This window comes from Amblyomma maculatum, chromosome 6, assembly GCF_055883805.1.
Source record: "Amblyomma maculatum isolate TAMU_Amacu chromosome 6, ASM5588380v1, whole genome shotgun sequence".
NCBI classification, from domain to species: Eukaryota; Metazoa; Arthropoda; class Arachnida; order Ixodida; family Ixodidae; genus Amblyomma; species Amblyomma maculatum.
This window is the reverse complement of record NC_139349.1, coordinates 177,626,489-177,651,753: the sequence shown is the minus strand read 5'-3', so window position 1 is coordinate 177,651,753 and position 25,265 is coordinate 177,626,489. Positions and strand designations below refer to the sequence as shown.

Genomic DNA, 25,265 nt, shown 5'->3' with positions numbered 1-25,265 from the left:
AATCTAGCATTGAAGATTCTAACACTTTACCGGCATGTTCGATGAACCAGCCTCTTGAAACTGCCTGTGCATGGCACTCTGCTATTGCTAGAATCATGAACGCAGACAGCGATCACGAAACGCGTATTACATTATACCCTGTGAAGTGCCACTAACGACAATCATTTATATTCAATCGTTACTTCTTCGTTTGAGCGTGGTAGAACATTTGATTTCGCACAGTATTTCCGGCCCCGTCTTAACTGTGTGACTGTTTTTATTGTGGGCACTCAAGGTTTCACAATTGCTTGCCAGAAATAATGGTTCTATCTACTATCACCCTCATGCGGCGTCGGCCGTGTGACCGCTTTTGTTTATGTCCACATTTTCTCCAACCCTTTTACTAATACAGACATTCAAGAAGTGCGTGTAAACAGTGCCGACTCCCTCTTTTTGAACTGCATGTTATGCTTACGTAACGCACACTAATAATTGGGTTCTTTGCTAAATAAGCGACTGGTGCAGCCGACTTGATTTATATGGGGTCAGGCCACAATAAATCTAGAGCAGCGCGTTCAATACTAGCCTCTTTACATTGATATGTAGTTTCCTGAATAATGTTTTCCTGAATAACGTTTCTCGGAAAAGCGCCCAGCGAGGTAGACATTCATAACCTGCTTCTAAAGGAATATATCTCCGCATATGAGACTAGTTGTGTTTGTGCGTGTTCCTGGCCGGTATCTCCCTAATTGTAGTTGCGCTTTACAGCGTTGAATGTGCTAAACATAAAAAACAAATGGTGACTAAATTATCTGTGTCGTAAATTATGCAGGCTAGAATTACTAATTATTCGACATGAGGTTTATTCCGGGCCAGGTAATAATAATATTTTTCTTCTACATGAATGCACTGTGGACGTTAACATCGCTTTGATATGCGAGTTCTTTCTACAAGGTCAGTTGTTGGGCGAGTTGGTGACGATGTTCCATATCTATATACAGCACGATGAATGAGACAAAGGAGAAAACATATAACGGCAAACGCAGCGCTGTGTTTGTCGTTATATGTTTTCTCCCTTGTCTCACTTATCACGCTGTAGATATGGAGCGAGTTCTTTCGGTTCCATGTTTAGTGGCAGTTTTGTAACATGCTTTTGTTTTTCCAGACGATACCCGACTGACATTGCTCAAAACTCGGAGTCTGGATTTTCATTGTTCGTTACTATGTGCTGATAGAACAAAAATTGGCGAAATCAAGAACAACCAAGACAAAAAATTCCCAATAGGTGTAAGGCCATTATGTCGGCGAGCATGTAAGTGTCTAATATTTTTTACCGCTTTTCACTCTCTGTCAGAAATGCACCCGTAACAAGTTGTCTAGTTTCATGACTGCATTTTAAAGCAAAAATTCCATATTATGCTTACGACGTCCGAGATGTTTTATTCAAACTAGGGCTTAGAGACAGATGCCGCAAACAAAATTGGCTTTTGCTCCTCAGTGCACTATCCTGCAGCTAATGGTGTCGACGAACTCAAGTGGCGTGAGAATAATTCATTTAGACTTGCTAGCGTGACAGCGCGGGTGTTGCAGATGAAAGCATTTTACCCCAATTTAATCAGATTAACCATAGCATCCTTAAAATCACCCACGCCGTTGGCTTACGAGTGTTCTTTAAGGGACTTCTATCGCCTTTTTTTATTATAACCGGCTATAGTTCTACGAAAACACTGAACTACCGAGCCCAGAGCAGCTAACACAACAGCGATAACTATGTCTCAATTTATTTTCTAAACCCGAAGCTAAACGGGTCAGTTATTACGTTCGCCTTGGCTTTATGTGTCTGAAAGCAGTCATGTGCCAGAATTATCAGAGAAAATCTTGGAATCGTTCTATATGTTCCGCAGACATATGTGATTTCGTGCCAAAATTTTGGCGCAACGCACTCATTCTTTGCAGAGCGTTCGGGGTGGCGTCACACCACTTCGCTTCCGATTTAGCACGTATCTGCTAGTCTACTTGAAGTCTCCTTTACGACAGGAATTTGAACCGGCAACACATATGTGCCTCCAATTGTGTGCCGTAGTTGTAAGTATACACCGAGCAGTGAGACAAATGCTACGCCTTTTTTCTCCAACAACAAACTTACGCCATAAACATAGGGGTGCAGTTGTGAGACGTCCCACTAATGTGCCGGAGTTCCCGGGTTCGATCCCGACAGCCGGCGGCTACGTTTTGATAGAAGCGAAACGAAGTGATTTATTTCTGATTGATTTATAGAAAGGGACAGGCGCGGTAACTGTCTCACTTGCTTTTTTTCTGTGGACACCTCAACCGCGCAGTAAGTAAAGGGAAGGTGGCAGTGAAAGTGGAAAGAGAGAAAGAGGAGCCGTAGTGGAGGGCTACGGAGTAATTTCAACCACCTGGGGATTGCTATGACCTTGCATGGTCCGCACTTGCGCGCACTATTGTTCGCCTGTGGGCATCGATATGTGTTGTGGGTATGTGCTGTTGGTGCAAGGGCTCTAAGTGAGCCTGTTTCCATGAATCTTTTTGTGTGAGCCTGCTTTGCTTTGTCGAGACCCTGCAAATGCCAAATTGGCCCTGTCAAGGGAACATCCAAAAAAATACAAAGAAACGTCGCCCTGTGAGAAATAGCCGGATGTGCTTTTGTTCAATTGTTCACCCTTCCCGTCGAGAAGCGCTGTTGTCAAGTGAGGAATGCCTATTGTCCAAAGGAGACGACAGAGTGACACGTCCGCTGACGTACAGGACAAGAAAGGAGCATGACGAATACGGCCATTAGAGGAATTCCCGGGAATGCAGGAAAGATTTGCAATTGTCGGAAAGGGACAATGCTGGGAGCAGTATGTGGCGCGCACGTGCACTTGAGTTTCTGAGAAGGAAATCCACTTGCCGGAAACACCATATCGGATCTTTGCTGAAGAATAGAAATGTACCTCCTCGCCGTTCCCAAGCTCTACCCGCCAACAAGTGACCACGCCCAACGAAACAATACCGGACCAGTCAGTGCATCAGACCATCAGGCAGTGATGTGTTCGATTGGATGCCGATATCTGAAGAGGCGTGCCCTGAAACTGGTTGGTCAGCATCTTCAGAGAGGAGCTGGACATAGGGGGTTTTAAGGACGTTGCAGAGCACGAAATGAGGCTCTGAGCCCTGGGTAAACGGCTCATCCAAACGCTTCTCGCTATAAACTCTTAACGCTTGCCATTTTGCTGATATACCCTTCTTTTTCATGTAAATAAGTTTTCTCAAACTGCCATTAAACCTGCTTGTATATATTTTACCAACTTCGAAGATTTAATCCTTCATCAACCCGGAGTCTCTGCACGCTACCAAGTGAAGGCCGGGTCGACTTAGCCCCAGCGTCACGACAGGATCTTTAACGTGCACTGTGGCTGGTGCAGGTGGGTCCCCGCTGCTTGCGGCGGGGGCTGGCCTGGAACCGAATTTTTATCTGTTGTAGGCCGTCATTGCACACGCCACCGCTGGTAGTGGACGACTGCTGTTGTTGCGGCGCGCGTCTTTCTTTCCCTCTTGCTTTTCTTTCTTCTCTATATTCTCTTCTATCTGCACGAGGCAGCGGAGGTGGCTCAGCTACAGAGCCAGTACAAGGCCCGTGCATTTTCTTTTCCTTCTTCCTACCGCCACAACAACAACAACTGACATCACACAGCACACAGACGCTTCTTCGTTTCTCCGTCGAAACGCAGCCGCCGAGGTCGGGTTCCAACCCGAGTACTCCAGCGCAGTAGTCGGGTGTCTTACCACTGCACCACCCCGGCGGGGCGCGAAATGAAGTGGCGTCCGTGTGCTGTGCGATGTCAGTGCCGTTGTTGTGGCAGTAAGAAGAAGGAAAAGAAAATGCACGGTCCTGCTACTGGCTCTGTAGCTGAGCCACCTTCGCTGCTTCTGATTTACAATGGATTTATTTATAGGAAGGGAAAGACACGGTAACTGTCTCACTTGTTTTGCTGTGGACACCTCAACCGCACCGTAAGTGAAGGCAGGAAGGTGGGAGTGAAAGTGGAAAGAGAGAAAGAGAGCCATAGTGGAGGGCTGCGGAGTAATTTCGACCACCTGGGGATCTTTAACGTGCGCTGACATCGCACAGCACACGGACGCCTCTTCGTTTCGCCTCCATGGAAATGGTGTACCACTGTACCACCCCGGCGGGCAAAGTAGAGAAGAAAGAAAAAATTTTCTGTGCTTAGCTCTGGTTAAGTCTGAGTGATTGCGAAAGCAATACCTCCCTGGCTGCGCTTGGCTCTGCTGGTGGCTTGGCATGGCTTCGCCTTTTGTGCAACTAAAGGATTTACTCTGGACAAAACATGGTTTCTACTGTTTGTTTATTCCAATAAACACGCTTTGGTGGCCCGCATAGTGACTTTGGTAGGGAAGGCCGCTAAAATTCGAAGTCGCTACGGGCGCCTCATGTTCTTTAATCAGCGAGGCTACATACCGCCAAACATGGCCAACGAACGCCCCGAAGCTAAAAACGGATTGTTCGTGAAGCGTTTCTCAAACTGACGCTTAGCAGACGCAAACTCGCCGACTCTCATCTCTTGTTCCTCCAGTCGTTGAGCCATGATGTCGCCGCCTCGGTTCACTACAATGTTCTGCTTCTTCTCTGCATACGTCTTTCTTCTTTTAGTAAGCCGTTCTCTCTCCGGTCCGGTGGCTCTTCTACACGGCGCTTTCTTCTGTGGTAATTATATCACTCTGCACTACTCATAGACATTTCTTCGGCATCAGAGAGTCCATGAAACTACTCTCGCTCACTGAACTTGTAGAACGCCACCGGGCTTGCCATTCTGTGGCATAGGCGCATTGCTTAGCCAACCGCTCTTGCCTTTCTTCATCTGTCTCCTCGGCACGGCGCCGGCGTTTGCGCGCAGCACGTCGCTCCAGTAGCAGGAATTTTCTTCCACACACATAGGTACTTGCATACACACACACGCACTGTATTACATACATGGGAGGACAACGAAAGGTGCGATAATCTCCCTAACTAGCAACAATCAGATATTAATAGTCATTCCGTGTTCATCAATACCCACAGAACACAAACTCAAACGGAGTTACAATGAGCAAATTAATGACAGATGATTAAATCTTATATGGCAATACACTTCCTCATGATTCGAGGTACGTAACAAATGGGGGAGGGTTTAGTATGGCAAAGTTGGCATAACAAGGGGAGGCGCTGCGGTAGCTCGAGGGAGCGGACGTGCTTCGCATGAGCTCCGCAAATTTCGACCAGCCAGGCCCGATCATCTCAACGGATCTCCAAAATTCTTGTTGGAGCTTGAAGAGGAACAGAAGTTGACCACTTGGACAGCAAATTCGAAGAGGTGGGCCCATTTTTGGGTTTTCTACCGGACTTTGCGTTTGCCGAGCGGCGGGGTGCGAGCTAAGCCTCGTTAGGCATAGCGCGACAACGGGCGTTCGAGGACTCTCCGGCCTCGTCACGAGCGACGACGGCGATGGAGACGGCCCTCTACCTCGACAACCGACCCAACACTGAGAGGGCATCAGAAGCATCACCAAAAGATTTCATGGAAATCCAGGAGATAGAAGAAGATTGCCGCGTCAGCACTCGGCCAGCGGCTGAGGCAGGACACGCGGCGATTTTCGCGCCAAACGAGGTCGCCATTTTGGGCCCGCAGGGCTCGCAGAGCGAAATCGAGCAGGAAGACGACCAAAATTGGGAATTAGCCAGATCGAAACGCAAGAGGAAACCCCGCAAGGAACGGAAAAACCCCGGAGATCTCCCGCCACCCGCCCAAGTGGAATTAGGCGCGAAAACGCCGGGGGGCGCCTCGACGGCAGCTGGAACGCCAGCTGCGCTGAAGCAAGACAAGAAAGCGGCGCGCCGGCCAGGCCCAAGATTGCCGCCGCTCCCGAAAGACGACTTCAAGATGATCCTGAGACCGAGGGGCCTCGTGATACGATCGCTACAAACCCATCAAGTCGCCCGAGCCGTTGTCGCAGCGACCGGTGCAAAGTGCAAGAGCGAAGACATAATTATAAGACTACGAAACGGTTCGAACATCATCATAGTCAGCACAGACGATGAAGATACGGCCCATAACGTAAGACGTATTACCCATCTTACGTTTGACAGCAGAGCGTATGAAGTCGACGCCTACGTAGCAGCCCCCGAAGGCACTCAGAGAGGCGTGATCCACGGTATAGAACCGGGGACATCATCTGCCGAACTCAAAGCCAACCTAAGGGTGCGGACGCAAGGAGTCAAGATCCACAGCGCCCGGATGCTTGGAAAGTCAAGTTCAGCCGTCATCACATTTGACGGACCCACCACACCAAGACAAGTACTATACTACGGAGGAGAGATGTGGTGCTACCCATACCGCCCGACGCGGCAGATTTGCTATATCTGCTGTCAACAAGGACACAGATCGGACGTCTGCCCCAACCCGGGAAGCAAGGCCTGCAGACTCTGCGGAACGCAGAATCCAATGGAAGGACACTCGTGCACAACCAAGTGCCTGGTCTGCGGAGGCGATCACGCAGCCGGCACGAGGGAGTGCAAGCACCGGCTCAAGACGGCCGAAGAGCTGCGAGGAGGACCCACACGAGGCGGGCCCACACAGCGACAAAGCCGGAGGCGGAACCGGAAGGGAGGACGTGGACCAAGGTTTTTCAGCTCGGAGCGGACCGGGAGCCAGGCCCGGGATGAGGCGAGCCCGTCCAGAAGCCGTTCGCGGAGCCACAGCCGGGGCCAGAGTCGGACCAGAGACGAGTCCTACCCACCCTTGGTAAAGCAAAGCGGAGACCCGGGACAACAAAAGCAACAACAGAAGAAAGGTGGAGTGAAGGTGAGCTGGGGAGCAGGCCCTCCCAAATCACTTTTTCCGCACTCGGGACAACAAAATCAAACAAACAATGAAAAGAAACTCGCTGAGGAGAATAGGGCACTTAAAAAGGAGCTCGAACTCTGCCGCGAGGAAACGCGGAAACTTAAAAAAAGAATAGATGACCTCATAAAGGAAATGCAGCTCCAGAGACAGGGTTCGCCCCCGCGAATAATGAACCCGGCCCCGCAAGCGCCGGAACAACCCTTGGAGCAGCACACACAACAACCACAAATCTTAGAGAGCAAATTGGAAAATTTTATGAGTATGATGCAAAACCAACTGATGCAATTGAAGCAGAAAGTATCGCTACAAGATCAAAATTTCCGAACATACGTTAAAAGCCAAAACACACAAAAAACCACAAACGACGCCAGAGACAGGCTTTTTAATGAAAGAAGATTCGGGGCAGAAAACCAAAGTGGAAAAAGCAGTGACGCAATATGGCAGGACAGAACCAATTAGATATATGGCAGTGGAACTGCAGGGGATACCGGCGCAAGCAGGGACTCCTCCAGCAGTTCATCAATACCAGACACACACCTCCAGACATCATCATGCTACAGGAGACTAACACCACACCCACCCTGAAGAGATACACATGTCAGGAAAACGGACGCGTCGCTACCCTCATCAGCAATAAGCTGGTCACCATAGCACACAAAGAGATTGAGGGCACACAGATAGAACATATAATAACAGAAATTATACCCAAAAAGAAGCACAAGGCAAAGAGCACCTTCGTAATTAACCTTTACAGCCCCCCAAAACAAAAGGGTGGCGATTTCAGCAAGCTCTTTTCGGAAGCAAATAAACTAGCCAAGACGAACACCTTAGTAATCGCGGGTGACTTCAACGCAAGAAGCGCGAGCTGGGGATACCAAAAAACAGAGAGAAAGGCGAAACAGATATGCGTGGCGGCGGAAAGCATAAACTGTGACCTCCTAACGGACGAAAATCAACCGACTAGGCGAGGTAACAGTGTGAGTTCAGATACCTGCCCTGACCTCACCTACATTAAAGGAACAAAGCAGGCCGAGTGGGAAAATCTGCTGGAAGACCTAGGCAGTGACCACTACATACTAAGAACGACAATTGAAGCAGCCAACGTAAAGAAGAAGATCGGAACGGCCCACCTTACCAACTGGGACGCTTTCCGCAAACACTGCGAACAACTAAAAGGGGAAATCACTTCCGTGGAGGAGTGGGGCCAACAACTAAAACAAATACAACAACTCTATACGAAAGAAATAGAACAGAACAAGTACCGGAGGTGGACAAGCGGCTGCTCGGGCTATGGGAGGCAAGACGCGGGCTCACCAAACGCTGGAAAAAGCAAAAGCTAAATAAAAAACTCAAAAAGAGGATCGCGGAAATCACGATAAAGGCAGAGGAGTACGCAACACAACTGGCCAGGCAGGGATGACAGCAGTTCAGCAGCTCACTGAACGGCACGCTCAGCACGGCCAACACGTGGCGCATACTAAAGGCCCTCATGGACCCAACCAAGACAAAAACAGAAAGTGGCAAGGCAATTCAGAAATTGGTCCACCAGTACGACGGAACAGACGAAGAACTGCTAGAAGCAGTCCGCATCAAATGCTACGGAAAGGACAACCCCCAGGGCTACGACGGGGAGTACCAAGGGGCGGAAAATCCTGCAATGGACAGGCCGATCACGAGAGAGGAAGTCCAGGCGGCGATAAGAGCGACAACACGAAATACAGCAGCCGGCGCAGACAAGATCAAGAACGCCTTGATTCGCAACCTCAGCGACGAGGCAATCGACCAGCTCACGGTGTACCTCAACATGCTGTGGGCAGAGGGGATGGTCCCGAAGGAGTGGAAGCACGCTGTCGTGGTTATGATACCCAAGCCCGGCAAGAAGCTTCAGATAGAGAACCTGAGACCCATTTCCCTCACGTCGTGCCTTGGCAAATTGTACGAGAGAATCGTCACCAGGCGAATCCAACAATATCTAGAGGCCGAGGAGCAGTACCCGCACAGCATGTTCGGCTTCCGGGCGAACCTGTCAACACAAGACGTCCTACTGCAGATCAAGGAAGAAATCATAGACACGGCACCCAGAACTGGCGAAAACATTATCATGGCCCTGGACATCAAAGGGGCCTTCGACAATGTTAGCCACGAAGCCATCATGAAAGGCCTAAACAACGCCAATTGCGGAAGGAGAACCCACGACTACGTAAGATCCTTCCTATCAGAACGCACATCGACAGTGGGGTTGGGAGACCTGCGAAGCGACACCTTCACCACCCCACGAAAGGGCACGCCGCAAGGATCCGTAGCCTCACCAGTGCTCTTCAACATTGCGATGATCGGACTGGCCAGAAAACTCAGCAAGATCGATGGCATCCAGCACGCAATGTACGCCGACGACATTACGGTCTGGACGAATCGAGGCTCGCTAGGACAAAAGCAAGAGAGACTGCAGGAAGCAGCAACATGTGTAGAAGAGTACGTGAGAGAAAGGGGCCTAACCTGTGCCACGGAGAAGTCGGAACTTCTTAGGGTAGGGTCCAACCCCACCAAGGTGGACCTGACAGTAAGGTTACAAGGCCAAAATATACCGGAAAGGGACATGATACGCATCCTAGGCATGTGGATCCAAGGAAGCAGAAGATGTATTCACACAATCAGTCTACTCAAGACGTCAACAGAACAAGTAAGCCGCATGATAAAGAGGGTATCGCAGAACAGAAGCGGGATGAAGGAAAGCGACACGATCAAGCTCGTCAAAAGCCTGATAGTCAGCAGAGTCACGTACTCGTTGCCATACCACCGCATGACCAAGAAAGACAAAGAACAGACGGAGGCGCTGCTAAGAATAGCGTACAAGACGGCACTCCACCTACCAAAAAACACATCAAATGAAAAGCTGCTACAAATGGGCCTAAACAACACATTCGAAGAACTAACGGACGCCCAGCTAAGTGCGCAAATAGTCAGGCTCCAACAGACAGTCACCGGCCGCAAGCTCCTAGAGAGATTAGGACACGACGTAGAAGGGATCGTAGATAGAACAGCCACCATTCCAGACGAGGTCCGTCAAACACTGGATGTCAGCCCCCTGCCGAGAAACATGGATCCCAACCTCCACGCCGCTAGAAGGCAGGCCAGGGCAGACTATGTGCAGCGGAACCTAGCCACAATGGAAAATACGGTATACACAGACGCGGCCCTATACCCATGGGACCGCAGGACCAGAAAGTTCAGAGTCGCGGCAGCAGTGGTAGACCACATGGGGGAACCAATCAGCAGTGCGACGTTAAGAAACTGTATGGTAACGGAGGGGGAGGAGGCTGCCGTAGCTCTAGCGGCCGCCGAAGGTTACCGTAGGAACAAATCTCTCATAATCCTAACAGACTCCAAAGCAGCATGCAGGAACTACACACGGGGCAAAATAAGCAAGGAAGCGCTGAGCATCCTCCTCGAAGCAAGGCTTCCAAATAAGACCTTAAGACACAGGATTTTCTGGATACCGGCACACACCGGGATAGAGGGTAACTCGAGGGTAGACAGCCTAGTTCGCGAGATCACGAACCGAGCAGGGCAGTCAGAAGCCCTGGAGGACCCCATAACGGTGGAACCAACGTATACAGAAATACTAAACTGCCACAGAGGGCGGAGATTCAAATACCCACCACCCCACACATCATTAACACAACACGAGGCGGTCTGCTGGCGGAGACTGCAAGCAGGGACATTCCACAATCTATACATACTACACAAGATGTTCCCTACACAATACAGGAACACATGTCCGTGGTGCGGGGCAACCCCCACACTATACCACATCACATGGGAATGCGAACGAAACAAAGCCTTCCACAAACTAAATAACCCGAGTGCGGAACAATGGGAGGGTCTGCTGACCAGCAGCGAGCTCAAGGCCTAAAGGGCACTGGTGCGGCACGCCTGCGAAGCAGCAAGACTCAGCGGTGCCCTGGAATAGGGGCGCCGACCTTGTGAAGAGGCCGAAGATATGAAGACATTGGCCCGCCGCTAAAACCAGAAACTTTTTAGAGCAATAAATGTTTTCTCTCTCTCTCTCTGGCATAACAAGCCTGCCGTCCCGAACGACGAAGAAACGGGTGTGCCAGCGCTGCAGAAACCGCGCCTCTCCATCTCTGTCCAGTTGACCAGAGAGATAGTTCCACAATAGAAGCAGTTTCTGTAGCGCTGGGTACATGGCCCTGGCTGCGACGCCTTGTACAACTCCTCAGACATGACTAAGCGGAGCGCGCCTGCGGCGCCCCACCTCTCCTAGCGAGCGCCCTCACGCGGCGGGCCGAGGAGACCGTCACGTGGTAGCCGCCGCGCCGAGCGAAGGAACGACTACGGCCGAAGAAACGACTTGGGGCCCCTGCCACGGCCGCTCAATAGAGGCGCACTTGGGTGCGGCCCGTCGCGTCGCCCAGAAAAGCCGTATTGCGCCTAGTTCTCATCGCCACCGCTGCGGCGCCACCGCTCCGGGACGAGTGGGGGGTCCGCGAGGACCCCCCCCTCCCCCCAGGGGGTCCGCGAGGACTCCGTGCACAGAGGTAGTTAGAAGTGAAGCAGAAGAAAGTGTAATAATGGAGGCTGAGCCCCCAAAAATGGCAAAGAGTAGGTCGAGAAAGAAAAGTACAAAAAAGAAATTTAACACTAGGATCAGCTACATAAACATGCAAGGAGGTAGAAAAAGAGCGAAATGGCTAGAGATAGAACAGCAGTTGAAGGATGACAAAATAGGTGTGTACGCTCTTTACGAGACTCATCTCAGGGAACTAGAAGATCCGCCGTTTATAGAAGGCTACGTCTGGGAAGGGTGAACAGAACGAGAACGGAAAGAAAGGGTGGAGGGGTAGGTATGTTGATACACCAAGGAACAAATTGGCAAAGAATTAAATCATCTTTTAAAGAACATATCTGGGTTTCAGGAACCATTTCCGGCATAAGGACATGGCTAGGGGTAGTTTATTTAGGAACAGGACATCAATGCAGGCAAGAAAACAGGGATCTTGTTGAATGTCTCAGTGACGATATAAGCCAGTTTGGAAACGGGGCCAATATTATTCTGCTGGGGGACATGAACGGCCACATCGACGATCTGGGTGGATACACGGATTGTAAAGGGAAGCTAATGCTAGATTTCAGCGAGCGACACGATCTAGTTATAGTGAATAGAGAAAAAAAATGTGAAGGCCAAATCACGTGGGAATTCCGGAACAGGCAGACGACCATTGACTATTGTCTAATGTCGCAGGAAATTTATAGCAAGGTCACAAAAATGGAAATAGACGAAGAAGGGGAGTGTAGTCTGGGAAGTGATCATAAACGTATTAGTCTGCAGATGGGGCCCTTGATGAAAAGAGAAATGGAACTTAGACAAAACGTAAACGCAAAATTAAACGACGATCAAATAGCGCAGATAGCAGCAGACATAAAGGAAGCAATAGAGAAAAGCCCCATGGAAGACTGGGATTATGAACAGGTAGAACTACTCATAAGGAGTAAAATTCAGGAGGTTAAAGTAGCAAACCGCTAGAATGGAAAGAGGAAGCCACGGAGCTGGTGGAATAAGGAAATCAGGGAAGCTATTGAACAACGACGGGCTGCTTCAAGGGAACACCGAATGACAAAGAAAGCACAGGCTTCTCAGGAAGAAATCGACCAAAAAATGGGAATCATATCGACAAAAGAAACTTCAAGTGCAGGCCCTCGTCCAAAGTAAAATCAGACAGTCCACCGATCGCTGGATGGCTGATATACACAATGCCTCTAGAGGCGGAGCAAGAAAATTCTGAAACCATATAAGCTGGCTAGGGAAGAAGAATCAAAGAAAGCAGGATCGGATTCAAGATAACGAGGGAAATTGTTTAAAGGGAGACAACGCTGCGAACTACATTACATCAGTTATACCCGAGTCATTTAGGAGCGACGATAGGATAATCTCCGCAAATCAGGAAGCAACACAAGGTAGCATAATACAAGGCAGCTTAGAACTGACCAATCTAAACTGGAAAAAGGCAGAAAAAATATTCCTAAAAACACATCTACCGGAGTAGATGGAATTCCGATCAAGCTGATTAATGAACTCTGTCCAAAAAGTAAGGAAACGTAGTTAAAAGCTCTGGAAACAGTCATAACAAATAAGCAAATTCCGGACAGCTGGCGGCAGAGTAAAATGAATTTGATTTATAAAGGGAAAGGAGACAGGATGCACATAAAATCCTACTGGCCGATTACCATAACATCTGTAATGTACAGGTTAGCCATGCCGGCGGTCAAACTAAAGGTGCAAGCATGGGTAGAAAGTAACAAGATACTCGGAGAACTTCAGAACGGCTTTAGAAATGGTAGGCGCTTAGATGATAGCCTGTTCGTGCTTACCCAATGCATCGAAATATCTAGAGTGGAAAATTGACCTTTGTATTTGGCCTTCCTGGACAAAAGCGGGGCGTACGACAACGTAAGCAGGGAACTCCTGTGGAACATATTAAAAGAAGAAGGTATCGGTTATGAGATAATAGAGTTCCTACAGGAAATATACCGGGATAACAAAGTAGAAATTACGTGGGAAGGGATAAGAAGTACGGAGGATGTCAAAGTATGCAAAGGATTAAGACAAGGCTGTCCTCTATCACCGGTGCTGTTCATGCTTTATATGATAAATCTTGAACGGAGGATACAAGACAGTAACCTAGGTTTTAACCTGTCATACAGATTAGGTGGAAAGGCGGTAGAGCAACGCCTCCCCGGTTTGATGTATGCAGACGATATTGTGCTGCTAGCTGAGAGTCTGGAAGAATTGCAAACTCTAGTTAAGTATTGCGGAGACGAAGGGGACGCTCTAGCCTTCAGTTTCAGCGCAGTTAAGTCGGGTCTGACGATTTTCAACGCCTCAACTGATCAGGGTCTTAAAATTCAAGGCCTTGAAATACCTAGAGTAGCAGAATATAAATATTTGGGGGTATGGGTAAACGAAGGATTGGTATACATTGGAAAGCATGAACAATCACTTAAGGCCAAAGGGCGAAGGAATGCCGGGATAATGAAGCATAAGGCATTGTGGGGATACAATAGGTATGAGGTTTTGAGGGGTATTTGGAAACGAATTATGGTGCCCGGACTTACTTTCGGAAATGCGGTTTTGTGCCTAAAATCAGAGGTACAGTCGACATTAGAAACAAATCAGAGATCCGTTGGACGATTAGCACTAGGTGCCCACGGCAAAACTACAAATGAGGCGGTACAGGGAGATATGGGCTGGGCATCTTTCGAAGTACGGGAAGCTCAGAGTAAAATATTATATGAGGAACGCCTGAGGAAATTGGACAGTAACAGATGGGCAGCTAAGGTATTTAAATACCTGTACCTAAAAAGGGTTGACTCACAATGGAGGAAAAGAACTAGGAAACTAACTAGTAAGTATGCTAGTAACAAGGACGGAGAAATAAGGAGCATTAAGCAACAGGTCAAAAACACAGAAGGTAAAAATTGGATAAATTCGATGAAAAAAAAACAGAGTGTGGAATTATACCGAAAGTGGAAAATGCAGATCAGGAAGGAAGATTTCTTTGATAACTCAAGAGGCAGTGCCCTACTTTTTGAAGCTAGATCAGGGTGCCTTAGAACACGCAGCTACAAAAAGAAGTTTAACAATGGAGATGACGCATGTGCTGTATGTGGAAACTCCAGTGAAACAATTGACCATATCATACTCGAATGCAATGGTATCCATCCGGAAGTTGATGCAGGCGCAATCACTGTTCCTGAAGCTCTGGGGTTTAGAGATAACAGTGGCCGGGTGAATAAACCGGCGGTGGAAACTAGCAAAAAACGGCTGGAAGATTGGTGGCTTAAAAGCAGAGAAGTGACATGATGTTAGTAATGTAGGAGCAAAATTTAATAAATAGAATGATGGTTTAGTTAACCATTCTAAATCAATAATTAAGATATATGGAGAAAAATGAGCCTGATAACTACTGCTACCACCCCGTTTCAAAGGGGACGCTCCTATATTCCATCCATCCATCCATCGAGTCCGGGCGGAGAGCTGCGCGCAGCGGCCGTGGCTGTGCTTTCGTTTCGGCGTCCGCGTGGTCGGCGCTTGCTCAATTTAGGACTATGAGCGGCGTTTCACACAGTATGTGATGTTATGTGCAAGTTTGCTATTGATAAGGTGATAGCGGCAAGTCATCATCACTAGGCTTTTCCAAGTCATTCGTGGTCTTCCGTTTACAACGAGAACGAGGCAGTCGTGTGCTTCGCTGAGTGGGCACCCATTTAGTTGCGTTTCAACGACTGTAATAACGTATTAGATATTGCAATCTTGAAATCGGGACATGGTTTGGGACCATTATTCTGCGTGCACTTTTCTGGAAACTTACAATTCAGGACGTAGCGTTCAACATTATTGTTCAGCCTGTTCCTCCATTTTCACTGGAAATAGTATTAAAGTGGGTACCACCACCAAAACATACTAGCTAACACAAACTGTTGCAAAAGAAACAACACAAGACAGCCAGTTCAACGACACGCCCGCAGGCTCAGGCACTTTTTTTCTCGTTTGATTATGAAGCCGCGTGATGCACAAAAGACACGCAAGCTTATTTTACAAGCGAAGAAGTTTTCTCGAAAAAGGTTTATGTGCAAGCGTGATTTTTTCCACTGTCTGATTGATGTTGGCTGTCCAGTTGGTCAGCAGTGGTCGCCTTAGTTTGGTTAGGTCCCTAGTGTGACTGCGGTCTTCTCTCTCGCGAATCAACTCCGGAAATTGCACAAAATGGGGAAGAAGGGATGAAACTAACATGTTGCATAGCTTGCTGCTTCTTATGATCTGCGGGCACTTCATCACCTTGCTAACAAAGCTGCATGGTGATTTTCAGATACCTTAGGCGTCCATCATCAAGTATTTTGATAAGTCCAGGGTTTTGCTGAAATCACAAGGCACAAAGTTAATAAATGGATGGGGACTAATAAAATACAATTATTGACACTCTAAAGTAAGCACTAGAAGTTATTTAAACTTTGGCAATATATAAATAATGAAAACACGGGCAGGCACTGAAAACAGAATAAATAAAAATGTTTCATGAGATTCTGTAAAACTATTCATACTTTCTCTTCAAATGGACGTGCAAGGTGACCAGCCAAGAATGCAATCGGTGCTAACTCTATCTCAGCTGCAGGTTCACACCACACATATCCAAGCTGACTCGAAAACTCTCTCGCAGCAGACGTGATAGGGCAGTTGGCAAGGTACGACATTAACAATCACGAATGCCAAATTTTATAGCTGCCTATTGTTGATAGGTACATTTGCAGACTGATGCTTGCAAGTTGCTAACCATGGCAAAATGTGTATAATCTCAGTCGATATATTTTTGTTTTCGCTAGTGGTACCTTCAGTATTTTCTCCGAGGTGAAAACGGCAGCCCTTGCGTCACCTTTGTCGTTCCCGCCTTTGAATTGCCTTAGGCTGCTAAAAAGAGATACTATAGACCCGCTTTCAGAGCCTGCTTTAGGGCGTATCGGAAGCTGAAAATAAGATTCGGTTAAATGCAATGCCCTAGTAAGGCACACAGAAGACATTGTTGTAAGATACTTGATGTGATCAAGAAGGTACTTAATTTGCGCCACTGTGGATCTGGTTGTCATGATTGTTGCTTCGTAGGTTTGTTTGGTTAGCCTTTGCTTCGACGTGCCTCCTTGGACCTGAATGTCTTCGATATGGCAAGGTCCAACTCTAACCAAGAGAGGCGCTCGTCATCTGACAAATAGAGCGGCTCCTCTTGGTGTCTCCGTAGCTTCACTTATGCGATGTTCGGCAAGGCATACCATTTTGATATCATCGTCATAAAAGTGATCGTGGCGCAGCTATCTTGAAAGACATGCTTCAGGATGACACGGGGGGTTGTCCAGGAGGAAATGAAGTGTAGCTATAACAAGTGGGGAAAATAAAGCTATTGGCCTGCGCACATTAATTTTTTCAATGTTGTTTGGCTCAACATGAGCCCGCGTGAGTAACTTAATTTGTAATGTGGGCAGTTCGGGAACACGGAGGGGACAGCTGAAGGAAGCAGGATCTTCAGTTTTATGTTTTTCCTGTAGTCGTCATCTGTGAAGTGCAGTGAGTATACCAGTGACTTGTCACTCGGCTCTCACCGGCTTCCTTCTCCATCCTAGCCCTCCCGAGATATGTTTTTCAGCCATGCTGCCCGACGTTGTGAATCGCACGGGAACTCATGGTAACCGATCTTTTCTTGCTTTCGTGGTGCACAGCGGCACACAGCAGTTGCCTGGCATGGTGCTGCATACGCTTAGGACGCTGTTGACACAGGCACCGATGACACGCATGCAGAACTATCAGAAACACGCGGTTATGCTGGGTAGTCAAAACGATAACACACGCCAACCCAGCCAGCGCCAACCCTTCCGCGTCGTCTGCTCGTCCGTGCCGGCGGCGCCTTGTCCTGGAGTGGTGGCGCCCCCGCGGAGAATGACGGCGGAAACTGTAACTTCTCCCAATACGCGCTTCGCCAGCCATTGAGGCGCGACGCGACGGGCCGCACCAAGTGCGCCTCCATTGAGCGGCCGTGCCCCTGCTCTCCTCTGGTCGTGACGTCACGCTGTCACGTGGTAGCGAAGGAACGACCTCCACCGACGGCAGAAAACTGCTAGCAGTATTGAAAGAAGAGAGAGATAAAGACGCGCGCAGCAACAGCCGTCGTCCACCTTCTAAGCGGTGGCGGGTGCAAGGACGGCTTCAAGAGAGAAATATTGGGCGGCTGGTTAGCCCCCGCCGCAAGCGGCGCTGACCTACCAGTTCCAGCCCCGGAGGGCCGGGAACGGCCACCCTTCACCATCTCGCCCCCCCCCCCCTCCCCCAATGTCAGTGCAGGTTAAAGATCCCCAGGTGGTCGAAATTATTCTGGAGTCCTCTACTACGCACCCCTTTCTCTTTTTCCATTTTCGCTCCCACCTTACTCCCTTTCCATACGGCGCGGTTCAGTGTCCACAGAATAATTGTGACATATACTGCGTCTTTCCTTTCCTGTGAACCAATTATTATTTAAAAAAATGAAGAAATTGGAGATACAGACTGCATTCAAAATTGAGCCGCACAATTAATTACCCATGTAAACGAGGCCACCGAAGAAATTAAAGGCGAAGCTCTGCCTGAGGCGATGGATAGCAGGCTATTCGGCATGTTCAAAAAGAAAGAAGAGCTAACGAAGAAGCTCAAAAAGCAAAAGTGGAACCGAAATCTTAGGAGAGAGATAGCCAGACACAACGTCGAAATAGAAAAACAAAACGCCCGGAAACTAGAGTCGCAACGTTGGGATAACAAATGCGACGAGATGGAGGGCACCATGAATGGGGCCAAGACCTGGCCACTGCTCAGGTTCCTGATAGACCCCAGTAAGTCCAAAATGGCCGCCAACATAGAACAGGTCAAGGCGAGGTATAACTTTAAAAGGTACGGACAAACAGCTCATTGGCAAGCTAAAGTCCACGTACGTAGCTCGCCCCACCACAGCGCATTACAGAGATTACAAAGGACCGGCGAACAGCGAGCCTGACGCATCCATAACAGTGGCAGAAGTCAGAGCGGAGATGCACGGCCTAAAAAGACGCTCGGCCCCCGGGCCGGACCTCGTTAATAACAAGATGCTCGCAAATCTGGACGACGAATCGATCAATGCCCCAACCAGATATTAAAAATCAGGTGCGGGAGAGTGGTCAAGTACCCCAAGAGTGGCAGAGGGCTAAGATCACCCTAATCCACAAGCAGGGAAAACCACCGGGCTTGGAGAATCTCCGCCCAATATCACTAACATCCTGCGTAGGCAAATTACTTGAGAAAGTCATTCAGAGGAGGCTAACCAAATACACCGAGGAGAATGATGCGTGGCCGGCTGGATTGGTCGGATTCAGGCCCGGCCTCTATACGCAAGATACCATGCTCAGACTACATAACGATGTAGTCAGAACTTCAGGAAAAAAAATACGAAAGCTATTCTAGGCTTAGATCTTAAGAAAGCTCTCGACAACGTCAGCCACGACGCCATTCTCGACGGGCTCGCGGAGCTAAGAGTAGGCGAAAGAACCTACAACTACATTAGATCGTTCCTGCGAGACAGGACGGCGATCATCAGCTTTCAGGGCTTAAATTCGGAGGAGTTCCCGCTGGGTAACAGAGGCACTCCGCAGGGGGCTGTACTCTCACCTTTCCTTTTTAACATCGTAATGAGGAAGCTCCCCCGTAAGCTTGGCCATCTCGATGGCTTAAAACTAAGCATCTACGCGGACGATGTGACCCTCTGGATGTGCGAAGGAAACGACTCGTACATCACATCCAGGCTCCAAGAGGCAGCAGATATAATCAGCAAACACGCAGAGGACTTAGGTCTATGCTGTTCGCCAGAAAAATCGGAGCTCCTGGTAATGACCAGCAGTAGTGGAAAGCTAACTCCAGACATCAAAATTAAAGTCAGCGGGAACGAAGTCCCGAAAGTAGATGAAATTAGAATATTAGGTATGATTATCAACCGCAGAGGCAGTAACAAAAGCCTGATTAAGAAATTAAAAGATCAGGCGGAGCTCGTAGTCAGAGTATTTAAGACGTCCAACAGAAGGAGTGGTCTCACGGAGGCTAGTAGACTCAGACTCGTACAAGTTTTTGTCACAAGCAGAATCTGCTACGCGACTCCATTCCTAAATATCAACAAGACCGAAGAACGCGAATTAAACACCATAATTAAAAGATGCACGAAGTGCGCTCTAGGACTCCGCATAACTACTTCTAACGACATTCTAGAGAAAATGGGGTTGCATAATGAGTGGAAAGAGCTAGCTGCGGCGGTCAGGCTGTCCCAGAGAGAGCGACTCGCAGGAACGGCGGCGGGTAGGCAAATCCTCGACTAGGTAAACCTACTAGCGCCTGGGGAAGGCGAAACTGTCAGAGAAAGCATATATCGAGAAATCAGAAAGCATCTATACGTCTCGACCATACCGAAGAACATGCACCCTGTACACGACGAGGGGAGGAGGAAAAGCAGAGCTAAGGACCTCGCTAACAAATTGGACAAACTCCCACCGGGATCGGTCGCCTACACCGATGTAGCGATCGGGAAAGAAGGCGACGTAACCTCGGTCGCCCTATTAGACACCGGGATCGCCATAGGAATCGAAATAAACCGAGATCTACCGCCGGTGGAGGCGGAAGAGATTGCAATAGCCATTGCCATTGCACGACCAGGCGTGAAACACGTCATCAGCGATAGCAAAGCGGTGGTTAGGAATTTTAGCAAGGGTAGAGTCAGCAATCGTGCTGCAGAAATTCTGAACGAGTCGTCTCTCGCCGAAAGCGTGACCATAATCTGGACCCCAGCACACGCCGGTCTCGCCGGCAACAAGGCTGCCCACATGCTCGCCCGCTCCTCGCTACCTCAGGGTGCTGCGGACGTCTCCACAACATCTAAGAGCAAAGAATGTATTGGTACGTTTAGGGATGTGACCGACAATCTCAAGAAAGACCGGAGGATATATCCGCCACCGGATAGGTCCCAGAGTAAAAAGGAACCGTACGACTGGAGAAGACTCCAAGCTCGAAATTTCTTTTCGCCCCTGTGGTGGAGTTGGACGGGTGCCAGAGGACGAAAGAGGGATGGTGCAGAAACCGAATTTTGTAAATTTTGCGGCCATGTGGCAACATTAGACCACATAATATGGAGATGCGTTCGTGCCCCAGGGCGCAACGCGATTAAAACTAGTGATGAATAGGGGACCACGCTAAGAAGCTCCGACGAAAAAACTAAGCGATTCGCCGTTCGCCTGGCGGCCGAGGCTGAAGACCTCTTCTCCTAGACGGGGCCGGGTGTCCTCTGGCGGATACAAATGTTCTTCCGTCTTCTCCTCCCCATAAAAATGTTTCGCATGATGAAATAACTGTCAAAGGCGTCATCGCATCCACTCTGAAGGTGAAGCTTCAGCGCGCTCCTAATTTTTTAACGGAATAAGTAATTGACGCTTTGTTGGGTTACGAGGGTGTACCTAATTAGAATGTGCAAAAGCGGCGTAAAAAATGGGTAAGAACTCAAGTATGGATATGACGCTACAATGTTTGAATGAATGTATCTGCAGCACATAGCAAAGTGCATGGTGAATCTGGAACAAGTGGCAGATGCATTTATTTATTATTGTTTACAGATATTGTAATCCACGAGGATTTAGCAGGATGGAAATATAACTATGCGGGAGAAAATAATCGCAGCCGGACGTATGACGACGATGATTGTAGTGGTAATAACTGCAACGCAACTCGCATCATCCACAGCCTAAAAATGAATGATGATATTTTAATACAAACCCTAAAAGCCAAATACCTCATAACTACGCCACAAACTATCCTTCCTTCATACACGGGCAAGCCCAACCCCAATCTCGATGCAGACATAACGACATGGGAGATTCGAGCAGCGATGTATAAACTTCGCACTATGTCCACCCCGGGAGTAGATGGGCTAGCAAACAAAGCTCTGCGCAACCTCGATGGCAACACCGTCGAAGCTGTGACATACTTGCTCAACAAGCACTGGAAGGCAGGTACTGTGCCCCCGAAATGGACACACACAAGAGTCACCTTCATTCCTAAACCAGCAAACCCCTAGACATAGCCCACTTCAAACCAATCTCTCTCACATCATGCATGGCCGAACTTTCATGTCTACTGAAATCTCTTCCCATACTTTACGCTGGGATTCAGAAGCCACTTATCCACACGAGACATCATGCTTCAGATTTCCGAAGAAATTCTACACACGCAGCATCGAAACAGCACGAGAGCCTTACTGGCTTTGGACCACAACAAAGCATTTGATAATATACACCATTTCTCAATCCTTTACGCCCTCTCCAGCCTAAGGATAGGAGAACGGCCCACTCATATATCGAAGCCTTTCTCCATGACCGCACCGCGGAACTCAAACTTGGTCCTATAGAATCCCCCACCTTCTCCCTAAGCAATCGTGGAACACCCCAGGGTGAGTCCTCTCCGCCCTACTATTTAACGTCACCCTCATCCCGATGGACCACAAAATAACACAAATCCAAAACCTCTACCACACCCTCTATGCGGACGACATTACCCTGTGGACAACCACGAGAAATGCAGGAAACATATAGGACACTCTTCAAGCTGGAACGGACATATTGGCAACGCACGTTGCATGCATCGGCCTAGCGTGCTCCCCCACCAAATCCTAACTCCTGTTGCCCACCCAAACCCCCACCATACCAAGCACAAACATGCGTTCATAAACATCACCATAGATGGGCTCCTAATACCCGAGGTCAGTAAACTTCGAGTTCTGGGAATGTTCCTGCAAAACAATAGACTCAACACAGAAAATATACTGAAACTGACTATCACCACCCATCAAACTATCAGACTCATCAAACGAATAGCGAACAGGCACCGAGGAATGGGAGAGCAAGATCTCCGACGCCTTGTAAAGGCATTTGTCATCAAATTGGTCCAGCCACTGAAAACAGCCGCCTAGTTCCCCAACACATCCGGAACCACCTTACCGTACAACCCCTACCTAAATTATGCACCCTGCTCACCACAAGGCACGACGAGAAGCTCAAGACAAGGGTTTACACAAAGCCCACGCTACTGACACCGAAGCGACTTTCGTACACGCGGCAGAATACAGTCACCCCACGGCATATGCCATCAGTGTGATTTCTTATAACTTCATTCACACAGTTTCTGCCTCTGCCAAAGCAGAAACGTCGACAGAAGCCGAAGAGGCAGCCATTGAGCTAGCCATCCCCTCCTCCTCGGCCACACTTATTTTCAGCGATTCTAAACCAGCTATTCAAAATTTTGTAAAAGGGAAAATACACCTAGTCGCCATCAAATCATAACCTCGTGCTCCACAACTCCCCTACCCATTAACATTGCCTTGGTACCAGGCCATGCAGGCAACCCCGGCAACGAGGCAGCCCATTCAACTTCTCAGGCGCATGTCAACCGAGCGGGGCATACCGAGGACTGGGGAAGCACACTGGACAGATTTCTCACCTATCAAAACATAACAACGACTCTTATATTCCCCACCTCACACCTTTCTCTCAAAACTCCATCAAGTATTCTGGCGACAGCTACAAGCCAAAGTCTTTGCCTCGCCAGCTTGGTTAGCCTTGGCACACCCGGGCCGGTACGACCCCACATGCTCTCTATGCGGCGAACATAAAACCACCTCAATAACATAATGTTTTAATGAAGATTTCAAGTCATCGCCCCATTGGGGCCTCACGGAAAAAGAGGAGTGGGTGCACCCGGTCTCCAGCTCGGACCCAGCAGTGCAAAAGATGCAGGTTGACTGGGCTGAGCGGTGGCTGCCAGGCATGACCTGACAGACACCAGCCGGAATCAGGAACCACCTCAATCCTTGCAATGTACCCTGGTTCCCACAATAAATATTTTACCACCACTGCAAAGAGGAAAATTTGTGTTCCTTGTCAAAATCTCGAAAGCTTTTTTTGTGAGATGTTATTACACTTCAGGCTGATTATCTCCTTTGCAACGAAAGTGTACCAGCGGAGATGTTTTAGAGGATAATTATGAAACTGCGTGTGTGATGTCACGAAAGAAAAGAACACTATTGATACTTTAATTTTACACGAAACCGCGAAGCGATCCAGCTGTTGACAACCATCTCCTACACCTTTCAGAAGCTAGAAGTAGTCTCATAAAACGGTGGAAGAACCAAAGGCACAATCGAAATCTCAGAATTCGAATAACGAAGCCAACTACACAAGGAGACCAATAGGCATGAGGCCTCGCTCGCACCGATTGGCTAAAAATGTGCGAATTCCTGAGCGGTCGCCTAGATATCAATACTACGTGGAACCTTCTCCGATGCCTAATAGATCCACCGAAATTGAAGAGTGAACCAGATAGAAATTTGCAACGAGCTTTACTTGTTGAGCTTTACGATTGTTTTTGGCGGCAGCGGCGGCAGAGCAAGGACGCCCACCTAATTCGCACCTACTTCGTTTTCCAGGCAGGAACCAAGCCTTTTCAACAATACCTGCATCAGGCTTACGTGGATTGGATTGGCGGCTGACGTCACATTACCGACGCGCTGGTCGTGCTTTGCTCTTGGTGGCTGTTATCGCATACGAGGCATTTTGGCGGCAGTGGCGGCAGAGCAAGGACGCCCACCTAATTCGCACCTACTTCGTTTTCCAGGTCGGCTCACTAACCCTGTTGCTGGCTTACCTGTGTTCCATACGACCAAGCGAGGCGTGTTCCACTCATCATTGTTGCGGTATTTCGCCTTCCCAGGCAGGAACCAAGCCTTTTCAACAATACCTGCATCAGGCTTACGTGGATTGGATTGGCGGCTGACGTCACATTACCGACGCGATGTTCGCCTGAAAAATCAGAAATCTTCGTGTATAATGACAAGGCACTCAGGAACAAACCTCCCTCTGACCCACAGGTGTACGTGGAAGGAAGGGAGATACCAAAAGTAGAGACAATACGAATATTGGGACTCCACTTACAAACACACGGAAGGAACACGATCACCATTAAAAAGTTAGAAAACCACGCGACCCAGACATTAAACCTCATCAGGAGGGTCTCACGTAACGGAGGCGGCCTCAAGGAAAAAAACCTCCTGAGATTGGTACAAGCCTTCATCATTAGCAGAGTTGGCTACGCCACGCCATATCTGAACCTAAAGGCAGATGAGAGGAGAAAGATAGACGCGCTAATCAGAAAATGCGTTAAAAAGGCCCTAGGCCTCCCAACATGTACATCGACGGAGCAGCTACTGGCCCTAGGACTGCACAATACGATTTCAGAAATCACGGAAGCGGTTAAAACCTCGCAACTTGAAAGACTCAGCACGACGCGAGTGGGAAGAGCTACGCTAAGTAACCTTGGAATAGCCACAGACAGAGGGCAAAAGGAAAGGGTTGACATTGACAGGAAAATCAGGGCGCACCTAAGAATCCCTCCCCTACCCAAAAACATGCACCCTGAGTTTAATAGGGAAAGGCGACAGAAAAGGGCGGAAGCGATAGAAACAATATATCGGAGCAAACCCCCAAATGAAGTTGCCTACGTAGATGCGGCAGGAAACAGACACAGTCGATACATGACCATAGCGGCGGTAGATGGGGGAGGCACCCTCATCACGGTGGCTACCATACTAGGGAAAGAAACCGAGATAGCGGAGGAAGCTGCGATAGCGATCGCTTGCGTTGGCACCAAAGCTAGATATATTATTAGCGACAGTAAAACTGCAATCCAAAATTTCAGTAGGGGGAGGGTAAACCTCCTCACCACCAAAATTT

At 48.6% G+C, this 25,265-nt stretch overlaps 1 protein-coding gene across 1 annotated transcript; it reads left to right on the top strand.

Moving 5' to 3' along the window:
- Window positions 1-5,486: 5,486 nt before the first annotated feature.
- LOC146187476 (uncharacterized) lies at window positions 5,487-23,312 on the top strand. The gene is made up of 2 exons (XM_084608216.1): window positions 5,487-7,035; window positions 23,182-23,312. The coding sequence occupies exons 1-2, from the start codon at window positions 5,487-5,489 to the stop codon at window positions 23,310-23,312; spliced, it is 1,680 nt and encodes a 559-aa protein (XP_084464342.1).
- The last annotated feature ends 1,953 nt before the right edge of the window (window positions 23,313-25,265 follow it).

Coding starts and splice junctions, on each gene's coding strand:
- LOC146187476 (XM_084608216.1), top strand. CDS start 5,487: ATGGAGACGGCCCTCTACCTCGACAACCGACCCAACACTGAGAGGGCA. Junction 7,036..23,181: donor AATGCAGCTCCAGAGACAGG/GTTCGCCCCCGC, acceptor GTTTTAATGAAG/ATTTCAAGTCATCGCCCCAT.